Genomic DNA, 21,479 nt, shown 5'->3' with positions numbered 1-21,479 from the left:
TAAGACTCCAGTGGTTAAATCCATATCTTCAGGAGCAATATGAAAGGTGTTGGTGAGAAACAGATCAATATTTAAATCATTTTTTACTATCAATCTCCACTCTCACTTACGCATTCAGCCACCTACTCTTTGGGGCTGGTCAAAGGTGGTGATTTATAGTAAAAAAATGACTTAAATATTGTTCTGTTTCTCACCCACACCTATCATATCGCTCCTGAAGATACTGATTTAACCACTGGAGTCATATTGATTACTTTTATGTGGTTTTTGGACCTTCTGCATTCCGGTCACCATTCACTTACATTAAATGGACCAGCAGAGCTGTGATATTCTTCTTGAAATCTTCGTTTGTGTTCAGCAGAAGAAAGAAAGTTATACGAATCTACGAGGGTGAGTAAATGATGAGAGGATTTTCATTTTTGGGTGAACTTTCCCTTTAAGATAAAAAGGGAGCTATAGTATGGTTTGGGATAACCCAAGACTGTTTAAAATGTTCTGTCTCTGACATAAATGTACTGTTAGTTTTTAGTTAAGAAGGCGTATTTTTATAGTGACTAAAAGCCTTGACTTGCTGTAGCTTCCAGTGAATTTGAAAGGGTGTGTAATTCCTGTTTTTGAAGAGACCTTTTCCTGAAGTTTTTGAAATTGATGCTATTTCAAACGCGGGTATTTCCCAATACGACTGAGTCTACAGTTTCTGTGGGGGTGAGTTTGTGTCACTAGACAGATTTACATTTGCTCAAAATGGGCGGGTCTCTCGTGCCTCCCAGGCAACTCTCATACTCACGCGTACCTGCCATACCTGTACACAGGTGAGAGAGGGGAAGACAATGAGTACAGCACATAGACTTGCTAAATAGACGTTTAACAGCAGTTATGTTGTTTCACGTACACCTGGTTTCTGTTCTTCTCTAACATTTGACATTCATAGCATTATAACGTGCGTTAACATGTTACTAGGCGTTAAGTAAAGAGCAGTTTGGACATTTAAGCGTCTTCTTTCAAATTCATCGTAAGATTGTGTTGGTTTCAAATACGTTGTAAGAGCGCCGCCGTTACTGGGAGATTCAATTACTTACTGATGGCAACACCAAAGCGCCATGGACGGGCGAGATCTCTGCTGCCAGCATGTTACCATGAAGGCTTTCTGGAAAAGAAATCTATTAAAGACAAGGTAGGTCAGTGAGTGGACTATGTGTGTGTGTTTGTGTGTGTGTGTGTGTGTGTGTGTGTGTGTGTGTGTGTGTGTGTGTGTGTGTATACGTACGTGTGTACGCGCCACGCGCGCGTTTCAGTGTCCATCAACAACATCTTTGTTTATTTTGTCTTCTTTCTCACACCTGTTCCTGCATCCTCATCAGGTGTACTGCCTGTGGGAAAACTGCAGGAGGGGTGATTTTCATGACCCAGACCCAGTATTCAGCTTTATATGTCATACAGAATGTGTACCATATAATATGTGGACTTTTATGATAATATAGCAAGCTTGTGTGTTTTTTTTTTTTTTTTTTTTTTGTGATACCAAAATGTGATGTTGATTTATTCAATAATTGTTTGCCAGTGTAATGGACTGTGAAGAGTTTTATATTAGATTCAGGCATGTTCTGAAATCTCAATTCAATTCAGTTTTCATTTTCATGGTTCCACAGCAGCTTTACAGATAATAGAAAAAATTAAAAGAAAGGAAATGTGTACAAATGTTAATATTAACAGATGTAATTCAGCAATGTAGTATTTATGATAATCTTGACTAATTTGTTTAATCTTTTATGACTTATGACATTATTGGAATCCATAGGATGTGCCGTTATTAGGGATGTAGCCAGGGTATGACGGATACCAGCTATGGCTGCAGTTAGGTGAGACTCGTGTTTGGACAGAGGTGTGGGTCAATGGCAGACCTCCAGTTTGCATGGAATGAATGAGATACTTATGCAAACTGTTTCAGCTGCTGATTTCATTGCAGCCTATGATTTCAACTGACTTATAACTGTTGGTTATCATTCACTGTTTGATACATTACAAGTGGTTAACTGTAATTTAATCAGTTCCCCTTAGTGTTTCTCTGTAAAAGGGTCAATTCTTTCTAGATGACACAAAGTACACAATCATTTGAATGATTTAAGGGCTAATCTTTAACCTGAGCATGTAAGTGCCGAGAAATGGTCCAAAGAAGGCAGAAGTTTTCTGTGGGTGTCAAAGGAGTGTTGCACAAGTGTCTGTTGTAATATGGAGACTGCTTTCCTTTAAATGTGGAAATGTAAACAACAAAAAAAAATGGTCTGGTGGCTTACTGGCTTACTTGTATGCAGAGCATATGCTGTGGATTAAATATTTGCTTTGTTAGTAATTTGTTTTTCTTTTATTTGACAAATGAGTCCTCAGATTAAGTTCTGTTTATAGAGCGCTCACCACTAAACCATTTCTGAAAAATTTAATATTTTCTTATTTAATGATTTGTTATAGTTCAAAAATGGGGAAACTATTTTGCACTTTGATGTGTGCTTTGATTATTATAATTCTTCTAACAATAGCCCTAAAGCTTTAGTCAATGATCAGAGAAATGATTACATGAATTTCATCCATCCAACTGTTTTTTTGTCAAATCAGATTGGAAATGGTTAAATTGGCTTATAAAATATATCAAGTCTCTGGGTCCTGTCTTCTTTCTGAAGAAAAGATGTTCCATTCAATGTTTCCCCTAGGATTTTTTCTGCAGTGCTGCTGTTGTGCGCATCCATGAGCAGTATTTACATGCCGGAATAGCTTAAAACGACTTTAGAATCATTCTAGATGGGTTATTAATATTTGCCTTGTCATGTGTGTGTTTATTTACTGGGAGCATTTGACATTTGAAGGACTAGGGAAGCCCAGATAGCCGTACTGATAACTGATCACACTTTTTTGTTATTAACAATATTTTATTGATTCCAATCATAAAACATACAAACACAACATAAAATACAGAATAAATTATTCACATTAAACCCCTACCCCCAAACATCCCCCCACCCAACACAAACACGCACTACTTTGGTCACCAACAAATAGAACATAACAAAAATTAAAAAATTAAAAGATATATTTTAAAAAAACATCAATAATACACATACCCAACTAAACTACAAATCCCTCTCCACAGCCCTTCCCCGAGAACCCTCCAAAAAGCCAAATAATCCCCCCACTTCCTGACAAACAAATCCCATTTTCCCAGCCTTCTAAAAATCACCTCCTCAAACACCGCTACCCCTCCCATCTCCCTGCACCACTCCCTAAATGAGGGTGCCCCAGCTGACTTCCATCCCCTGAGGATGATTCTTCTGCCAATCATGACACCAGCTAGGACCCAACTTTTTAAATATCTATCCCCAATGTTAATACCCGTCCCATCACCCAGGATACAGAGTCTGGGGCAAAATGAAAATTGAGTGTCCAATACCTCACACATAAATCTCTGAACCCTCAACCAAAATTCTTGGATCTTAACACATCCCCAAAAAACATGTGTTGTGTCCCCATCTTCTGATTGGCACCGCCAGCAGGTGGGTGTGTCTTTAAGACCCAGCCTATAAAATCTAGAGGGGGTCCAATAGAATCGTTGCAAAATCTTAAATTGCATCAGACAGGCCCTTGCATCTCTAGATGTAGACTTGATGCATTTTAGAATCCTAGCCCACACTCCCTCCTCCAATACCAAATTAAAATCTTTCTCCCACAATTTCTTGAGAGAAGACGATGGTAAATATTTCACCACTAGCAGTTTTCACTGAGGGAATGGTAGAAAAAGACTCTCTCTGCTTTATATATCTAGCCAAAAGCTTCCCTGCTTTATTCCCCGACTCAAAGTATGACTGTCTTGCCCTGAACAGCCAAAACTCCACCTTCCGCAACAAAATAGTATTATATCTGTATTTCAGTCGGGTCAATTCTCTGGGGCCATCAGAAGACTTTCGGCACTTCAGCTCTGCCTCAGCATTTTTAATATTCCCTTCCAACTCCACAAGTTCTCGTGGCTTACACACTTTTGCTTCATTATGATCAAGGACTGAGTCCATCAATAAATTAAAATCTCCTCCCAATATTATATCATGAGGGGTGCCATCGGCTTGCAACATCTCTTCAAGATATATAAAAAAGTCCTGATCATCAGCGTTAGGTGTGTAAATGTTAGCCAAAATCAACCTTTGCCCCTGAATTTCTGCTAAAACAATAATGACTCTTCCTAATTTATCTTTAATCTTTTTGAGACATTTGAATTATAGATGTTTACTTATCAATGTAATGACTCCCCTGCTCTTACTTGAGCCAGCACTAAAGCAAACATGTCCACCCCATATCTTCTCAAATTTTTCAGCTTCCTGCAAGGAAAGATGCATTCCTTGAAGAAACACTATATCATATTTCTTACGTTTAAGAAAAGAAATAACCTTCCTTCTTTTTATGGGGTGCCCCAACCTATTCATATTCCACATTATATTAACATTTGACATTTTGATACATTAGAAAAATTAGATTGTGTCAAAAATACAATTATAAAGACCACATTCCACACTGGTGCAACAGTCAACCCCCAAACTTTCCCCAGAAAAAAAAGGCCCTTACTGGCTAGCCAAGCAATGGAGCACTTGGATGCATGTGTTGGAGCATTGTCCTGCATAAAGATCATGGCTTTTTTGAATTCTGAGGACTTCTTCCTGAACCACTGCTTGAAGAAAGTACTTTCCAGAAACTGGCATTAGGTTTGGGAGTTGAGTTTCAGTCCATCTTCAACTCGAAAAGGTCCAACTACCTCATCCTTAATGATAGCAGCCCACACCAGTACCCCTCCTCCACCTTGCTGGCGCCTGACTCGAAGTGGTGCCCTGTGTCCATTAATGATCCAGCCATGTGCCCATCCATCAGGTCTATCAAGAGCCACTCTCATTCCTTCTGTCCATAAAATCTTTGAAAAATCTGTCTTCAGATATTTCTTTGCCCAATCTTGACACTTCAACATGTGAATCTTATTCAGTGGTGGTCGTGTTTCAGACTTCTTGACCTTGGCCATGTCTCTGAGCACTTGACACCTTGTACTTCTGGACACTCCAGGTAGGTTGCAGTTCTGGAATATGGTGGCACTGGAGGATAACGTGTTCCTGGTACCTTCACGTTTAATTCTTCTCAAGTCTTTTGCAGTTAATTTGCGTCTTTTCTTCTCCATGTGTTTTTTGCGCCCCAGTTGACTATTCGCAACATAATGTTTGATTGTCCGGTGGTCACGCATCAATAGTTTAGCTATTTTAAGAGTGTTGCATCCGTCTGAAAGGCATTTTACAATTTTGTACTTTTCAGTGCCAGTTAAATCTGTTTTTTGCCCCATTTTACCTGAGGTAATGAAGCTGCCTAATAATTATGCACACCTTGATATAAGGTGTTAGTCACTTTTGCCACACCCTCCCTCATTACACAAATATATATCACCTGAAAATGATTGAATCCAATAAGCATTCAAGTTTATATGGTTTGGAGTTGGAAAATTTGCATGGAAATAATGATAAGATCAGAATACTCACATGCCTTATAATTGTGCACGCAGTGTAGGAGTAAGGTTAGGGTTAGGATTAGGGGTTAGAGTTAGGTTTTGGGGTAAGGGTTGTGTTAGGGGTAAAGTTAACAATGTAACTACAAATGTAATTAAATGCAAGTACTTTAAATGTAATTACAATGCAGCAACATGTATGTACATAATAAGTACACATTTCATCTGTCCTAATCAGTCCTTTTTGTTCTCCATTTGTTAACAACAAAAAAATAAACGTGAATCAGTAATATCACAACTTCTACAGTTTAAAGTTATATCAAACACAACAAAAACCTATTACTCTTTTATGTGTTTTGAGTGAGACCAACCATTGATAAATCACAGAATTGTTAATAAACGAAACAAGTCTAATTATACTTTATTAAAATTTGGGTATCTACAAATCTACTAAGAGAATTCAGCAGTGTTTAAGCATCCTAAGCGTTTTCCCCACAAATGACAATAATGCATAGCTATCATTTTGTGAACTGATGTGCATGACTATACAAAAAGAAAACAATATTAGCCTAAAAATAATTATAAGTGGTTCAGTAGTTCTTTCCTTGTCGAACGAGTTTACAGAAGTAAACAATATACCTACTCCTCTCCTTCAGTCAGTCAACAGATCCTGATCCTCACTTATTCAGTGAAGGGGTGTATTCATTCATTGAGTCAAACCAATAATATTCTCCTTTAAAGCCCACACTCAAATGTTATTGGCTCATGCTATAGTCAGTCTTTACAGGTATGAAAAGCCACCAAAGTAGTCTCACGCTTCAAACTAGAGCTCAGTGGCTGCGAAAGGGAGAGATGTCAGTGGACGAGAAATGTTAGTCAGTGTATGGAGGTTAATAAAAACAAATCATTCCCCTTAAAAAAATGATTTGATCACAAACTAAACATCGCTACTGCGGGCAGTGTAGAAAGTGGGCAGCTGACTGGGTCTAGCAAGCGTTACATTGCTTCAAAAATATTAATTGACCATGTGAAATTTCAGGAGCGTCGCCCATAGTTTAGCAGCGGTGGTGCATCACTGCTGAATGCATATAGGGGAAACATTGCCCTTGTTTCCTTCATTCTTGTTTTCTTACAAACTGGTTTAGTCTTTCCACCAGATGTATTTTATGAATAAACTGAACCATTGTCAACAACATCAGGCATATTCATATATATATATATATATATATATATATATATATATATATATATATATATATATATATATATACAGTGGCCCAAAAAAATATTTGGATGCTTAAGCTGAACTTATAAATGCATGAGTTCCTTTGCATTTGAGAACAAAATATAAAACCAATTTGCATTTATTGTAAAAAAATATAACATGAGAACACTTTTCAAGCAAAACATGTAACAAAAAGAAGCTTGTTACATTTTAAATTATAAAACAACAGATATATGGTTTAAATTACAACCCCAATTCCAAAAAAGTTGAGACAGTATGAAAATGCTAATAAAAACAAAAAGGAGTGATTTGTGAATTATATTCACCCTTTGCTATATTGAAAGCACAACAACTAAACATATGATGTTTTACCTTGTGAATTTTTTTTTTTTTTTTTAATGTACAGTAATTTCAAATCAGATGATTGCAACACGCTCCAAAAAAGTTGAGACGGGGCAATTTAAGACTAATAACAATTTGATGAGTTCAAATAACAAGTCAGTGTGAAAAAGGAGACATTAAACAAGTGAGGCAATCGTGTCATATATATGAGGAGCGTTCAAAAACAGCCTAGTCCTTCAAGAGCAAGGATCATTCGAGACTTGTCAATTTGCCAAAAGATGCTTCAGCAAATAATCCAGCAATTTGAGAACAATGTTCCCCAAAGACAAATTGGAAGAATTTTAGGCATTTCACTCTCTACAGTGCACAATATAGTTAAAAGATTCAAGGAATCTGGTCAAATCTCGGTGCGTAAAGGGCAAGACAAAAACCACTTCTGATTGCGCGTGATCTCTGATCCCTCAGACATCACTGTATTAAAAAACATCATTCATCTATAATGGATATCATGAACATGGGCTTGGGATTACTTTAGTAAACCTTTGTTAGTCAACACCATTCGCCGCTGCATTCACAGATGCAAGTTAAGACTTTACTATGCAAAGCAGAAACCCTACATCACTGTCCAGAAGCGCTGCCAACTTCTCTGGGCTCGGTCTCATCTTAGATGGAAGGTAGAATAGTGGAACTGTGTTTTTTTGGTCCGATGAGTCCAGATTTCAAATAGTTTTTGAAAAACACAGCTGTCGTGTTCTCCGGGCCAAAGAGGTAAAAGGCCCATCCAAGCTGTTATCAGCATCAGGTCCAAAAGTCAGTGTCTGTACGGGCCAGGGTCATTGCCCATGGCATGGGTAACTCGCACATCTGTGAGGGCACCATTAATGCTGATAGACATGTACAAATTTTGGAGCAGCTCATAGTACCATCCAGCACCTACACATTTCTACATAAAGTGCATGTGCAAATGTGTGCAAATTGTACAAGACGGTACAATAATTGCTGAAACAGGACAATAGACACAGTTAGAGACAGTACACAGTTCTAGTGTGAAATTGTCAGATGAAACAGGTAGTGCAAAAAGATATTACAATATAATAGAAAATGTTGTGAATGTAAACATAATATACTATGACATAGTATTCAGCAGATAAGCTTATACTATATATGGACATAGCAGTTATTGGGGTAGCAGCCAGGTAGAAGTGACAAGAAATGAAGTACAATATTTTATGAATACAGTAGCAGCAAAAAAATTTGGGTAGATAATACAGAAATGTGCAAAATTGCAAAGGGAGTCGGATGGTGTTCAGTTGAGTGTGTGTGTGTGTGTGTGTGTGTGTTGTCAGTCCAGTCTCTGAGTGTTGAGGAGTCTGATAGCTTGGGGGAAGAAACTGTTACACAGTCTGTCCGTGAGGGCTCGAATGCTTTGGTACTTTTTGCCAGACAGCAGGAGGGTGAAGAGTTTGTGTGAGGGGTGCATGGGGTCATCCACAATGCTGGTGGCTTTGTGGATGCAGCGTGTGGTATAAATGTCTGTGATGGATGGAAGAGAGACCCCGTTGATCTTCTCAGTTGTCCTCACTATCCTCTGCAAGGTCTTGCGATCCGAAACGGTGCAAATTCCAAACCAGGCAGTGATGCAGCTGCTCAGGATGCTCTCAATAGTCCCTCTGTAGAATGTGGTGAGGATGGGGGGTGGAAGATGAGCTTTTCTCAGCCTTTGCAGAAAGTAGAAATGCTGCTGGGCTTTCTTGGTTATGGAGCTGGTGTTGAGGGACCAAGTGAGGTTCTCCGGCAGGTGAACACCAAGGAATTTGGTGTTCTTGATGATCTCCACAGAGGAGTCGTCGATGTTCAGCGGAGAGTGGTCTCTCCGTGCTCTCATGAAGTCAACAACCTCTTTTTTTTTTTTTTTTGTCCATGTTCAGAGACAGGTTGTTGGCTATGCACCAGTCCATTAGCCACTGCACCTCCTATCTGTATGCTGACTCATTGTTCTTGCTGATGAGACCCACCACGGTCGTGTCATCGGCAAACTTAATGATGTGATTCGAGCTGTGCATTGCTGCACAGTCGTGAGTCAGCAGAGTGAACAGCAGTGGACTGAGCACACAGCCCTGGGGGGCCCCAGTGCTCAGTGTGGTGGTGGTGGGAGATGCTGCTCCCGATCCAGACTGACTGAGGTCTCCCAGTCAGGAAGTCCAGGATCCAGTTGCAGAGGGAGGTGTTCAGGCCCAGCAGGTTCAGCTTTCCTATCAGGTGCTGAGGAATGATTGTGTTGAATGCTGAACTGAAGTCTATGAACAGCATTCGAACGTACGTTTCCTTTTTTCCAGGAGGGTGAGGGCCAGATGGAGGGTGGTGGCGATAACAAACTTGTGTCTTCAGTGCCTAAATGCTTAATAAGCGTTATTAGAAGAAATGGTGATGTTTCACAGTGGTAAACACTCGACTGTCCCAACTTTTTTGGAGTGTGTTGCAATCATCTGATTTGAAATTACTGTACATTTTCACACACACAAAAAAAAACAATGAAATTCACAAGATAAAACATCATATAATGTTTAGTTGTAGTGCTTTCAATATAGCAAAGGGTGAATATAATTTACAAATCACTCCTTTTTGCTTTTATTAGCATTTTTCATACTGTCCCAACCTTTTCGAAATTGGGTTTGTAAGGCAAAAAATGATTTGGAGACTTGATAATGGCTTCATTAAAGATTACAAGTTCAAGTGTTTTAGTTTTTTGTTTGCAATGCTTTAGTTCAGAACTTCTTGACAACATCTGGGCATAGAATCAATATCAATGATTTATATATTAAATAAAATTTTTGATGTGCTAACATTTTCCTTTGCCTTTTTGCACAGATGGGTCGTAAACTCTGGACCAGTTTATGTGGCAATTCACTCTTTTTCTTCAATAACACCAAAGATAATGTTGTAAGTGTGTTTACAGACTGCTTTTTCAGTTTCACTGCTAGAAAATAAATTTGACAGTGTGTGTGTTTTTAATGTATATAAGTATGTATATATTTGCATACTTGTAAAAGCATGCTTATAGGCCTAAATTTTGTTTGTTTCTGTATACATTTGTATACAAACAGGACAGATATTTAATATCTCATCTGCGTTCTTGTGAATGTTTTGGAATACAGTATATAGAGAAGCTGGAGCTCTCTGATCTCGTCTCCGTGACAGATGACTGCTGTCGTGACCGAAACCTGGATGCAGCTCGATTCACTCTGCAGATGAAAAATGAAGACATCAAGATGATTGTAAGGATTCTAGCAATTACTCATCATCTGATGTTAAACTAAATACATTAAGATCACTGCAGTAATAATCTTGACTTGGATTTTACACAGGGTTCACATAGGGATTTCTAGACCTGTCATGAAAATGAGTAAAATCTTAAAAATTTATGAAAAGGTTTATAGTCAATATTCAGTACATTTATCTTTATATGCTCTGCTCGTTTAAAAAATCCTTATCCAGTAATTAAAATGACATGGAAAAAAAAGTCATTGAAAAATCATGGAAATTGTAGTAAGTCAAAAGGGTAGGAACCATGTTTACAGCAGTTCCATAACAGCAGTTCTACAAATATTTATTTACATCTGGTAATAGTTCACACAGTATTAGCCAATATAATAATTTTTTCCTATTTTTCTCTGTCTTCTCAGGCCCCAAGCCTTGAGTCTCGAGAGCTGTGGAAAGGTTTCATACTTGCTGTTTCTAAGGTCAGTTGTGCTTCTGAAAAGTCCTAACAAATGTTTGATGTACAGTATGTCAAACACATCACATAGAATGCTGTTATATGCCTAGTATACCTAATTTGGCAAAGTGTAATTACAGAATGACATCATCAGTAATTGGGTACAATAACCAAAATCAAAGGTCAATCAAATTGCTCTGTAGACCTTTATTATTGTTTGTTCAGACAAGGTCCTTGACCTTTATGACTTGGTTTTACATTTATGCATTTGGCAGACACTTTTATCCAAAGTGACTTACAGTGCCCTTATTACAGGGACAATCCCCCTGGAGCAACCTGGAGTTAAGTGCCTTGCTCAAGCACACAATGGTGATGGTTGTGGGGATTGAATCAACAACCTTTTGCTTACCAGTTCAGTGCTTTAGTCCACTACGCCACCACCACTCCTTGACTTGGTTTTATTATACTATTATAAAGGCAATAATTTGGCAGTGATTTCAGATATTCGGCTCATCTCTCAAATTCTCCGGATCTTAAAGGAATGTTTTGGGTTCAGTACAAGTGCAGCTTTATCGACAACATCTGTGTTCACAGGTTGTAAAAGCAAACAAAAACCATGTCTACGCACTTACAATGGAAGTATATGCAGCATTGGTTTTACATAAAGGTTTATGTGTGGTACACCAGAGAGGGTTTTTTGGTCTGTGTTCACTTGCATCCATCAATATAAGTATGAACATGAATTAATGTGTCAAAATACATGGCCCTGCTGGCTGATCAGATTATTAACCATTATGTCATCACCACTAGAACCCGAGGGATAAAAGATCTAAACATTAACAGTTTGGCAGCATGTACAACCAACATCAGTCATTTGCACATGTCATGCTAACTCCAGATAAACACATAATAATAAGTCTAACTGTTTCTATCCCTTAGCTCTCTGTGCCCAGTTCTCTGAATCTGCTGCCAGGCCAGATTCACATGATGAAAGAAATAATTGAGAAAGAGAAAAAGAGGCAACAGCCTCCTATAGCTCCCTCAGCAGCTCCTAACTTTTATGTTCTTGTACTGCCAGACATGCCTTCGTAAGTTTAAACCACTCACTTCAGATCATACATTTTGAAGGTGATGTGTGTAATGTGTTCATTGTTAAAATACTCACCAATTCCATTCCCATCTTAATATGCAGAGACAACTGTGAGTAAGCCATTCTTAGGTTGATTACTACAAATAGTGTAAAAACGTTGTTGCTGTTGTTCTAGCAAAACATTTCTCTGTTTCAACATCCTGACCAGTCTGATATATATAGTAACACTGGTTCAACCAATGGCATGAATTTGGGACAGGGCTATCTGTTTGGTTGACCAATACAAGTTTGGGAAGACTTGTCTAAAAACAGTTATAATTGTTGGTATCCCATCTGGTGACGCCAGTGGTGTAGTAATTACACACTTCACCTTTAATAATGCATTGTTTTGTCACTTAATAAACTAATCAGACGTATTATATATTAATATAATAATGCCTGTTGCAGGTGTTATTATGATGTCACTCGTGTTGAAGCTGAGCTCTTATTGGAAAGGAATGCTGAACGGGGAAACCTACTGCTGAGGCCCGGCCGAGATGGGGCGTCTTTTGCTGTAACCACTCGCCAAGATGTCAACAGGTAAAACACACATTCATATCTTACCCATGTTGAATCTAATGTGCAGTTTTCAGTTCTTTCATAGAACTGAAAATACTCTTCTTCATTTTTTTTGCCTGTTTGTTTTATTAGTAAGGAGGAATTTCTTTTTCACTCCACAGATCAGTATTCAGACATTATCGTGTGTCTCGGAAGCACGAAGGGGGATTCACCATTGATCTCGAGACTCCTGTAGGTAATCTGGATTAGAAACCAGAAATAAACCAGATTTTATATTCTCTTTACTTTGAAAAATAAAGTATGAAGTGTGTTAAAATACAGTTTAAAAAACTCTTAAAATACTGTTAAAAAATACAGTTTGAAGGTTGATTTCTCCAAAATGTAAACACTGTGTCTCTGTGGGGTGATCAAAACTTTGTTCTGTTTGTTTAAGCATCCCCATCAACCTTACACAGCAACATTGGCTTAAATAATGGCATGAGTTTGGGGCGGGGCTCTGTTTTTTCAACCAATGGAAGATGGGGGGAGTGTTCAGGAAACCCTTTGAAAACAATGATTATTTTTCAAATTAAATTTGGTGCCGCTAGTGCCGCAGAAATTCAGTTTTAAATCACTTTGGATTAAAAGCTTTATATCAAATTTCACAGCCACACTCAAATCATCTAATTAGTCATCTTACCGTCTGCAAACATGTAACTGTACTCAAAGCTCTTGCAAAAGGTACTTTGTACACCATCTTACCATGAAAGCAGAGGAAGTTCCGATAAGAAAAAGTTTTATGGGTTACACAGCTGTGAAATCAGTACAGCTGATCACTAATGTTATATATTAAACATTTCTTGGAAATCACCTCAAATATTTATATGCTTAAGCTCCTAGCGACTTTATCTCCTGACTTTCATCTGCCATTTGGAAAAGAAAGTTTAAACCCTTTTTTGTCCTCACTAATATAGCTTCTAAGTTCTGGTCTATGGCACACTGCAGTGTTTAGTGTATTTAGTGATTAAAAACAATGAGAACATAATCAAATAATTTGCTCTTAACCTGTATGCACTGATGTATCGGAAAATGTTAGTGTGTTCACATGTCATGTCTGTAAATGCAGATCTCCTGTCCCACTCTGCATGATGTCATCAACTGCCTGGTTAAGATGACCTGTGGGGTTTTGGAGCCTCTTATACTGGAGCAACACTATGAGGATAATATCAGTAAGACACAATTATGGTTGCTTCTTTAGAGAAAGAAAGCATCTGGTAAAAGCATCTGGTTTAAACTCATACAAAAATACATTACACAAAGCAAAACACATTAACTCATTTTTTTTTTAATTACATTTTTAATGACAATGCAAAAAAAAAAAAAAAATAGTTGAAAGTGTAACGACAATTCAAACATATGAAGACATTACAAGTACAAAATACTGTATATAGCAGTATTTTCAGGGAATTGCCTATTGTGTTCCAGTCAACAGATGATCAGCATATGAGTCATATGAGGATTCGGCTGTTTTTGTTTATTTGATTTCATAAATGTGTGCCTATTCGAAGAACTCAATGAATTCTTTTCAACTTTCAGTACATTTCAAAGCTTAAAAAATGAATGAACTAAGCTTTTTATTTAAATACAACCCATGAGCCAGCCCAGCATTCTGGGCTAAAGTTTTCATGATTTCTAAAGTGTTTTTTTTTATTTTTTATTATTCTTTGTCTCAGCGTTTGTTAAGGCCAATGAGGAAAATGGGGAAATAAGTGTACATTGTGCCTCCAGTGGACCTTCATCATCTCCACAAGTTCCACCAGTTCCACCAGTTCCACCCCCTAAACCAAGTAATACATCTTTAGGATCACAGATATTTACTAATAATCAGCTCATATATTATTTTTAAGATATTGTAACTCATTTATGGGCTCATCATGGATTCTCATTGGGTTTAATTGATGCCTACCTAATGTAACCTGACAGCTCTGCTCTTAAAATGCATGAAAGGTGATTGACTATTTTGTTGCATGTTTAGTCCAAAGGGATCACATGGCCAGTTCAGAGCCACCGGCAAACACACAGGAAAGCATCTACCTCAATGACCAAGGTGAATGCATATACAGTTTTCCAAGTAGCTATGAACTTTAGCTTCTTGTAATGTTTTAGTTTGTTTGATTGGTTTACACAGATTAATTGTATGTTTTAGGATTGATTCTAATGAATGTTGATCCTCATATATGTTTGTGTTATAGAGGATGAGGTAGATCAGGGTGCTACTGCTGGACCCCCTGTCCAACCACGCCTTCCAGGTAATATGAACATAATATGAAGGGGCCAATTAGAGCGAACATGTTCTTGCACTAAAAAAAGCTAGACGCAGTGGAACGAATGGAACAAACCGCAGGTGTCTCGAGATGCATTTTTGCAAGTTGAAATTCTTTTTGACTTTACATACAATCTAAAAAAAACGTAGTGCTTCTTTACGAGACACTGAAAAAACATCAAGACGCGGCGCAGCGGTCAAAGACATCCATCTAGCACGTTTGCATAGAAAAACAATTGAAAATATGCAGACAGATGCAAAAACGCGTTATGTGAAGTCTCAACTGAAACACAGGCTCATATTTGTAATTAAACATTGTATTTTACACTCTGTATTATATGATATTCCATGTCATTTTTAAACATTACTAAAACTAGAAAGTAAAAGTTTGACAAATAGGTTGTAATAAATATTATTATTATTATTTTGATGCTGTCTAATCATCATTCTGATCATTGTATTTAGTCTTCGCAGTGCGATTTTTGCCTCATCAGAATTCAGTGCCGCCAGACTTGAACACCAATTTAGGTGAGTTCACTTCAAGTTGCTCTTGGGAGATTGTTATCCAACCTGAAATTTTCATATTTTCATTAGAGTTCATTTAGATGGAAGTGCATTAAGGGCTTTTTACCTTTTGTTAGAGCATTGCTAGTTTGAGGTCTCACCTAGTTACCAAAGACTACTGGTTGTAATGCCCCGACCTTTGTACAAACTGCACTTAGTCAAAATAGTCCCCCCTGAGTACTGTTATGCAGATGGTTGGAATTAGTTACTATAGGAACAATACCAAAAAAATGCAGAGCACTTATGACATGACTCTACTTTGATGTAGGTGGTGAAAGAAAAGCACTGAAACCCCCTGGCTACCCTATTGCATCTCTTCAAAGCTACAGTGTGTCAAACGGGCTTGAGAACACAGAGAATACTCAGCTTGGGCCACAGCCTGCGGGTATCAGTAAGGGCAAATACATTTTTTTAATATGTTGTCATGCTCACATTTAATACACTTTCAGTAAATTAATTAGTTATTAAAGGGATCTTTACCTGAAAATGATAATTTTGTCATTTATTCACCCTCATATTGTTTCAAACCTATATGACTTTCTTCTGTGCAACACAAAAGGAAATGTCAGGCAGAATGTTTCAGTTAGTTTCACTTTTATATTATGGTTAACATTCTGCCTAACTGTTTCTTTTGTGTTCCATGGAAGAGAGAAATTCATACAGGGTTGTAACATTATGAGGGTGAGTAAATGATGACTGAATTTAGATTTTTTTGGTCGATCTATCTCTTTTAGAAACAAATCCATAGCTGACTTTGGTTTTGTTCTTAACAGCTTTATCAGAGGAGCTCAAGATGATTTTTAAGAAGAGACGTGCTATCCAAGAATCATGATGTGAGGAAAACAATAATTTGTTGCACTGTGGAACAAGGAACAATTACCTGAGTATTAAACTGGTCTTAAATGTATACAAAGAAGCTTTTGGATATACAGCTGTACTCACCTGAACACCGTATCAGTGGGAGTTCGACTTGGCTCAGATTCAACCAGTCAGATTTGTCTGCTGCTGTCCAGTTGAATGGATCAATGAATAGGCCCCTGAATCAAGTCGGCAGCTCTTTCTGCATTAAGATGCATTACTTGTTACAATCACTTAGTAGACATTATATCAAGTTATTGACTATTATGTGTCACACTGCTTACAGTAAATCACTACTGTTGTGTATGAGTCACAACTCAAATTACAAGTGTATCTCTAGTAGCCTCTTATCTCATCTACATATTGCAAAAGATTGATCTCTGTTCCAGAGATTATTCACATGAAGTTGAGCACGTATGCAAACTTGCCATTTAAATGTTTCATCTTGAATTCCTAAATGTCAGATAGCTGGTCTGTCTTTTTTTCTTCGTCTCTCTTATACAGTACTACAAACATTAGGCTTACTATATATATCACAAAGAGTTGTTGGTAACAAGCTATCCTGTCGTAAAGTCTTTATTATATGGGGAAGTTGCAGGTCTACTTTCTTCACATATTGTACAGAAATTTAAAACAAATGTGATGTTTCTCTGTTCCTGTTATAATGGATCACTTGTTTTATGCTACATGTTCTGAGAACAATACATGATCACAGAAATAAAGTATATCTCCCACTTTCTTCCTTGTCTGGATGTGCAACACAATAGTGTTTGACATGCTGTTTTATTGATGTAACAGGTGGTGTAATATTATGACTTTACAGGTTGACTTACTTTTCAGAAAGAAACATTTATAATGTCTAAGTGTTGCAGGTTATATTAAAGGGATAGTTCACCCAAAAATGAAATTTCTCTAATCATTTACTCACCCTCATGCCATCCCAGATGTGTATGACTTTCTTTTTTTCTTTTGCTGAACAAAAATGATTTTTAGAAGAATATCTCTGTAGGTCCACCCAATACAAGTGAAAGGTTGCCAGAACTTTGAAGGTCCAAAATCCACACAACTCCAGTGGTTCAATCTATATCTTCAGAAGTGATTTGATAGGTGTGAGTGAGAAACAGATCAATATATAAGTCCTTTTTTACTATACAATCTCATCCCTGCCCAGTAGGGGGCGATATGCACAAAGAATGTGAGCGTGAAATCTGAGATTAATAGTAAAAAAGTACGTAAATATTGATCTGCTTCTCACCCACACCTATTATATCACTTCTGAAGACATAGATTTAGCCACTAGTCAAATGGATTACTTTTATACTGCCTTTTATGTGCTTTTTGTACCTTCAAAGTTCTGGCCACCATTCACTTGCATTGTATTGACCAAAAGAGCTGAGATACTCTTCTAAAAATCCTTGCTTGTGTTCAGCAGAAGAAAAAAGTCATACACATCTGGGATGACATGAGGGTGAGTAAATGATGAGAGAATTTTCATTTTTGGGTGAACTATTCCTTTAACTAGAGAACAGCAAAAAATCTCTGTCTTCTGTAATGTACAAGTATTTGCAGCAGGCATCCAAAAAAATCAAGTCTAGTAAATATTTGCATAAATACTGAACGTTTACCTTTATGGGTGACTAATCATGAACATGGACACACACACACACACACACACACACACACATATCATTAACCGTGCATAACAATGGTTTGTTTTGAATCTGCCTCCCTTTTCCACCAATGCTGGGAATGCTTAATTAAATACATTCTATAAAAGGCTTTTGACTTCCTCTATGACTTCGTTTAAGATTATTGTGCTACTTTGATACTAAGTTTAAAAATGTTTGTTCACTGAAGCAGCTAGCAGAATTCGAGGCATATAAGATATTCAGTGTAAATATAATAGTTACATCTGAGATTTCAAACAATAACACCAACATGTTCTCAGCTGCATTGAAATGACTGTTAAAATGTGTCTTAGTTGAGAAATACAGTGGTCTGAATTAAAGCTGAAGCGTGTCATTTTTCAATGTTAAAATACTTCTCTTATACCAGCTTAATATGCAGAGACAACTAGAAGTAAGCCATTTATATTGATTTCCTCAACAAAAAACAAAAAAAGTGTTAACACTGGCTCTGTAAGGCTTTCAAAACATTGCTCTGTTTGAGCATCCCAACCGGTCCAACAGCAACACTCGCTCAACCAATAGCTCGAGTTTGAAGCAGGACTTGGGGGTAGTGTTCAGGAAACCTTTTTTAAAACAGACATTTTTTTGCTATTCTGTTTGGTGCTGCAGAAATAAACCTTCACTTTTAAAGAATGTTCTGAGTTCAATGCAAGTTAAGCTCAATCAACAGCATTTGAGACATAATAATAATAATAATTTAAACTCGTCACTTGTTTATGTACAAAAAAAGTTTGGTTACAGTAAGGCACTTACAATGGAAATAAATTGGGCCAGTCCTTAAACGTTAACATTAGGAATGTCAATCGATCAAAATTTGTAATTGAATTAATTACATGATATACCAATTAATTGTATGAATCGCAATTAACTGCATATATAAATAATTGCTGAGAAAGGTCCTCAAACAACGGTAATTCAATATATAATGATTAAACAATTATATTTATATTTAAATAATTATAAATATATATTATACCTTTGGAATTGCGCTCCATCCAGCTGTGTTTGAACAAAAGAATGCATTCTCATCTTGTGCTGTCGCTGGTGTCATGCAATTTTAATGTGATATACACATTGTGTATAGTTACATTCAATATTACAATTTCATTGTCATGATGCTAGTAAACATTGAAATCTGGTAAATGCTCTATAAGCGGTAAATCCCTGATTCTATCACACTAAAATCATGTTAACACAAATAATGTTTAGGTCTTGTGGTTATACATTTGAAACTGAGTATTGGGATGTTTATGGACTGGCCCCATTCACTTCCATTATAAGTGCCTTAACTGATTTTTTGCTTTTTTTTTGAATAACCACAAAACTATTTCAATCCGTCCCTTGTTTATCAACATTATGCCACAAATACTGTCAATTGAGCTTCACTTGTATTGAACCTATAACATTTCTTTAACAAATGCTAAACAATAAAATACAATATTTTGGCCCTAATGACATATACATGAACAAGCTAATAAAGCTCTGTGCATTATGAAACAAAATAACACCTCTAGATGTCTTAATTCAGGACACTGAAAGGCACAGTAGCAGTGAGCTAAAAGTAATGAGGAAGGGGAGCTAAAAGAGTTCTCCCCCTGGGCTGGCAAGCAATGTGATGACAGAAAGAGCCTCCAGGCTTTGTTCAGGTTAGCCAGATGTTCTCCAAGCCTGTGCAAACATGTAACAGTTCTAAAGAGTATATATTTGTCAGTGAAAGACTGATGGATAACGTTTAAGTAAGGCTGGCATTGGAGCTGCTTGTATTACTGTTTCTCTTCTGACCACTCAGCACAATACTGGGTACCTGCAGCCCCGTCTGCACTGAGAAACTCCCATTCCACACCTATAAGGGGCAAAAGAGGGAACCTGAATGTTAAGGGTTAACATGTTTCGGTAGAAAAATTTTAATTGTGATTTAATTGTAAAAATGTCAAGTGAACTGTGCTGCAGCAGCTTTGAAATGGGAACTTGTCAAGCTTCAAGCTACTCAATACAAACAGTAAAGCTGTTGAAAAAGATACACCACTATATACTACTAATTAAAAGTAAATAACTACTCACAGAAGCTATTGAAGCAATGAGGATCTCATATATTGACAGCATTAAACATAATTTAAACAGATATATTTACAATAAATACCACCAATGAATCTAGAAAACATCATGGGCCCTATTTTAAGAGTGCTAGCGCTAAGCGCAGCGCTATACCATAAGCACAATGTCAACGGGCATAGCCATGAAGTTTTTGTATTTTCGTGCAAGCATGCGTTAAGTTTAAGCGCAAGTGATTTTAGCGAAATCGCGCGCGCAAGGCGCTAATCAGGTCAAGTGCAATTTAATTCAGAGGTTCTTCCATTCCCTCAAGCACCAGTGATATAAACAAAGACAGCACATTCATAAGAAGTTGGTAGTGTAAATGGACGGTATGCAATGAATTAGAATAGAAATATGGACTGCGTCTTTGTTAAATGGCACACGCTCCTTTTATAAACATGGAAAATGAGGTTCAGGATATGGATGTAGGGTCCATTAAATTACAGGGAATGTAAGAATTATTAATCATTTTCATCTACTGACACACAAATCATGGCTAGTATTAACAGTGATTATATCGGCACGCACTTTACTTCTACCGGTCGATTTTAATTTTGAATAATTACATTACTTTATTGAAACACGAAAAAATTCAACCAAAAATATTTCTAAATTCAAAATTTCACTTCAAATGTAATGAAAATATAATCAAAATAATGAACAATCATACCAAATCCAAACATTTTATTCTTTCCAACTTCTTCCAACAGCCCCTATTGCAGTGACTTAAAAACCACTCTACGACAACAGGTGGAAAATTACCAATACAAATTATATTATAAATACAATGGTAAAAATAAACATAATAATAATTATTATTATAATTGAAAAATAAACCATGCCCTATAGATAGTTTAACACAAATATTTTTTGTTTAATACAACATTTTTGTTTAATAAAAAAAGCTATTGTCAGGGACATACAGTTGAAGTCAGAAGTTTACATACACTTAGGTTGAAGTCATTAAAACTAATTTTTTAACCACTCCACAGATTTCATATTAGCAAACTTTAGTTTTGGCAAGTCGTTTAAGACATCTACTTTGTGCATGACATGAGTCATTTTTCCAACAATTGTTTACAGACAGATTGTTTCACTTTTAATTGACTATATCACAATTCCAGTGGATCAGAAGTTTACATTCACTAAGTTAACTGTGCTTTTAAGCAGCTTGGAAAATTCCAGAAAAATTTGGTCAAGCCTTTAGGCAATTAGCCAATTAGCTTCTGATAGGCTAATTGGAGTCAATTGGAGGTGTACCTGTGGATATATTTTAAGGCCAACCTTCAAACTCAGTGCCTCTTTGCTTGACATCGTGGGAAAATAAAAATAAATCAGTCAAGACCTCAGAAAAAAAAATTGTGGACCTCCACAAGTCTGGTTCATCCTTGGGAGCAATTTCCAAATGCCTGAAGGTACCACGTTCATCTGTACAAACAATAGTACGCAAGTATAAATACCATGGGACCATGAAGCCATCATACTGCTCAGGAAGGAGATGCATTCTGTCTCCTAGAGATGAATG

At 37.0% G+C, this 21,479-nt stretch overlaps 2 protein-coding genes across 2 annotated transcripts in view; one reads left to right on the top strand and one right to left on the bottom strand.

Moving 5' to 3' along the window:
* The first annotated feature begins 715 nt into the window (after window positions 1–715).
* Window positions 716–16,910, top strand: LOC127415200 (signal-transducing adaptor protein 1-like). Its single transcript, XM_051653837.1, has 14 exons — window positions 716–1,174; window positions 9,954–10,025; window positions 10,241–10,360; window positions 10,769–10,825; window positions 11,740–11,888; window positions 12,338–12,469; window positions 12,610–12,679; window positions 13,554–13,656; window positions 14,161–14,274; window positions 14,463–14,534; window positions 14,680–14,736; window positions 15,216–15,278; window positions 15,583–15,705; window positions 16,088–16,910. The coding sequence occupies exons 1-14, from the start codon at window positions 1,082–1,084 to the stop codon at window positions 16,144–16,146; spliced, it is 1,284 nt and encodes a 427-aa protein (XP_051509797.1). The 5' UTR covers window positions 716–1,081; the 3' UTR covers window positions 16,147–16,910.
* The window catches only part of fsd1 (fibronectin type III and SPRY domain containing 1), a 22,210-nt gene continuing 17,506 nt past the window's right edge, over window positions 16,776–21,479 (bottom strand). Inside the window, exon 13 of the mRNA XM_051653836.1 lies at window positions 16,776–19,703. Within this exon, the coding sequence (XP_051509796.1) occupies window positions 19,593–19,703 (111 nt within the window). The 3' untranslated portion in view covers window positions 16,776–19,592. The remainder of the gene's footprint in view (window positions 19,704–21,479) is intronic.

Source organism: Myxocyprinus asiaticus, chromosome 24 (assembly GCF_019703515.2).
Source record: "Myxocyprinus asiaticus isolate MX2 ecotype Aquarium Trade chromosome 24, UBuf_Myxa_2, whole genome shotgun sequence".
Classification (NCBI taxonomy): domain Eukaryota; kingdom Metazoa; phylum Chordata; class Actinopteri; order Cypriniformes; family Catostomidae; genus Myxocyprinus; species Myxocyprinus asiaticus.
This window is presented reverse-complemented; position numbering and strand designations above follow the sequence as displayed.

What these genes read in the sequence shown, in the direction of transcription:
- LOC127415200 (XM_051653837.1), top strand. Translation starts at nt 1,082, where the DNA reads ATGGCAACACCAAAGCGCCATGGACGGGCGAGATCTCTGCTGCCAGCA. An exon ending in CCATTGATCTCGAGACTCCT is followed by an intron (nt 12,680 to 13,553) that starts GTAGGTAATCTG and finishes CTGTAAATGCAG; the next exon opens with ATCTCCTGTCCCACTCTGCA. An exon ending in TGTCCAACCACGCCTTCCAG is followed by an intron (nt 14,737 to 15,215) that starts GTAATATGAACA and finishes CATTGTATTTAG; the next exon opens with TCTTCGCAGTGCGATTTTTG.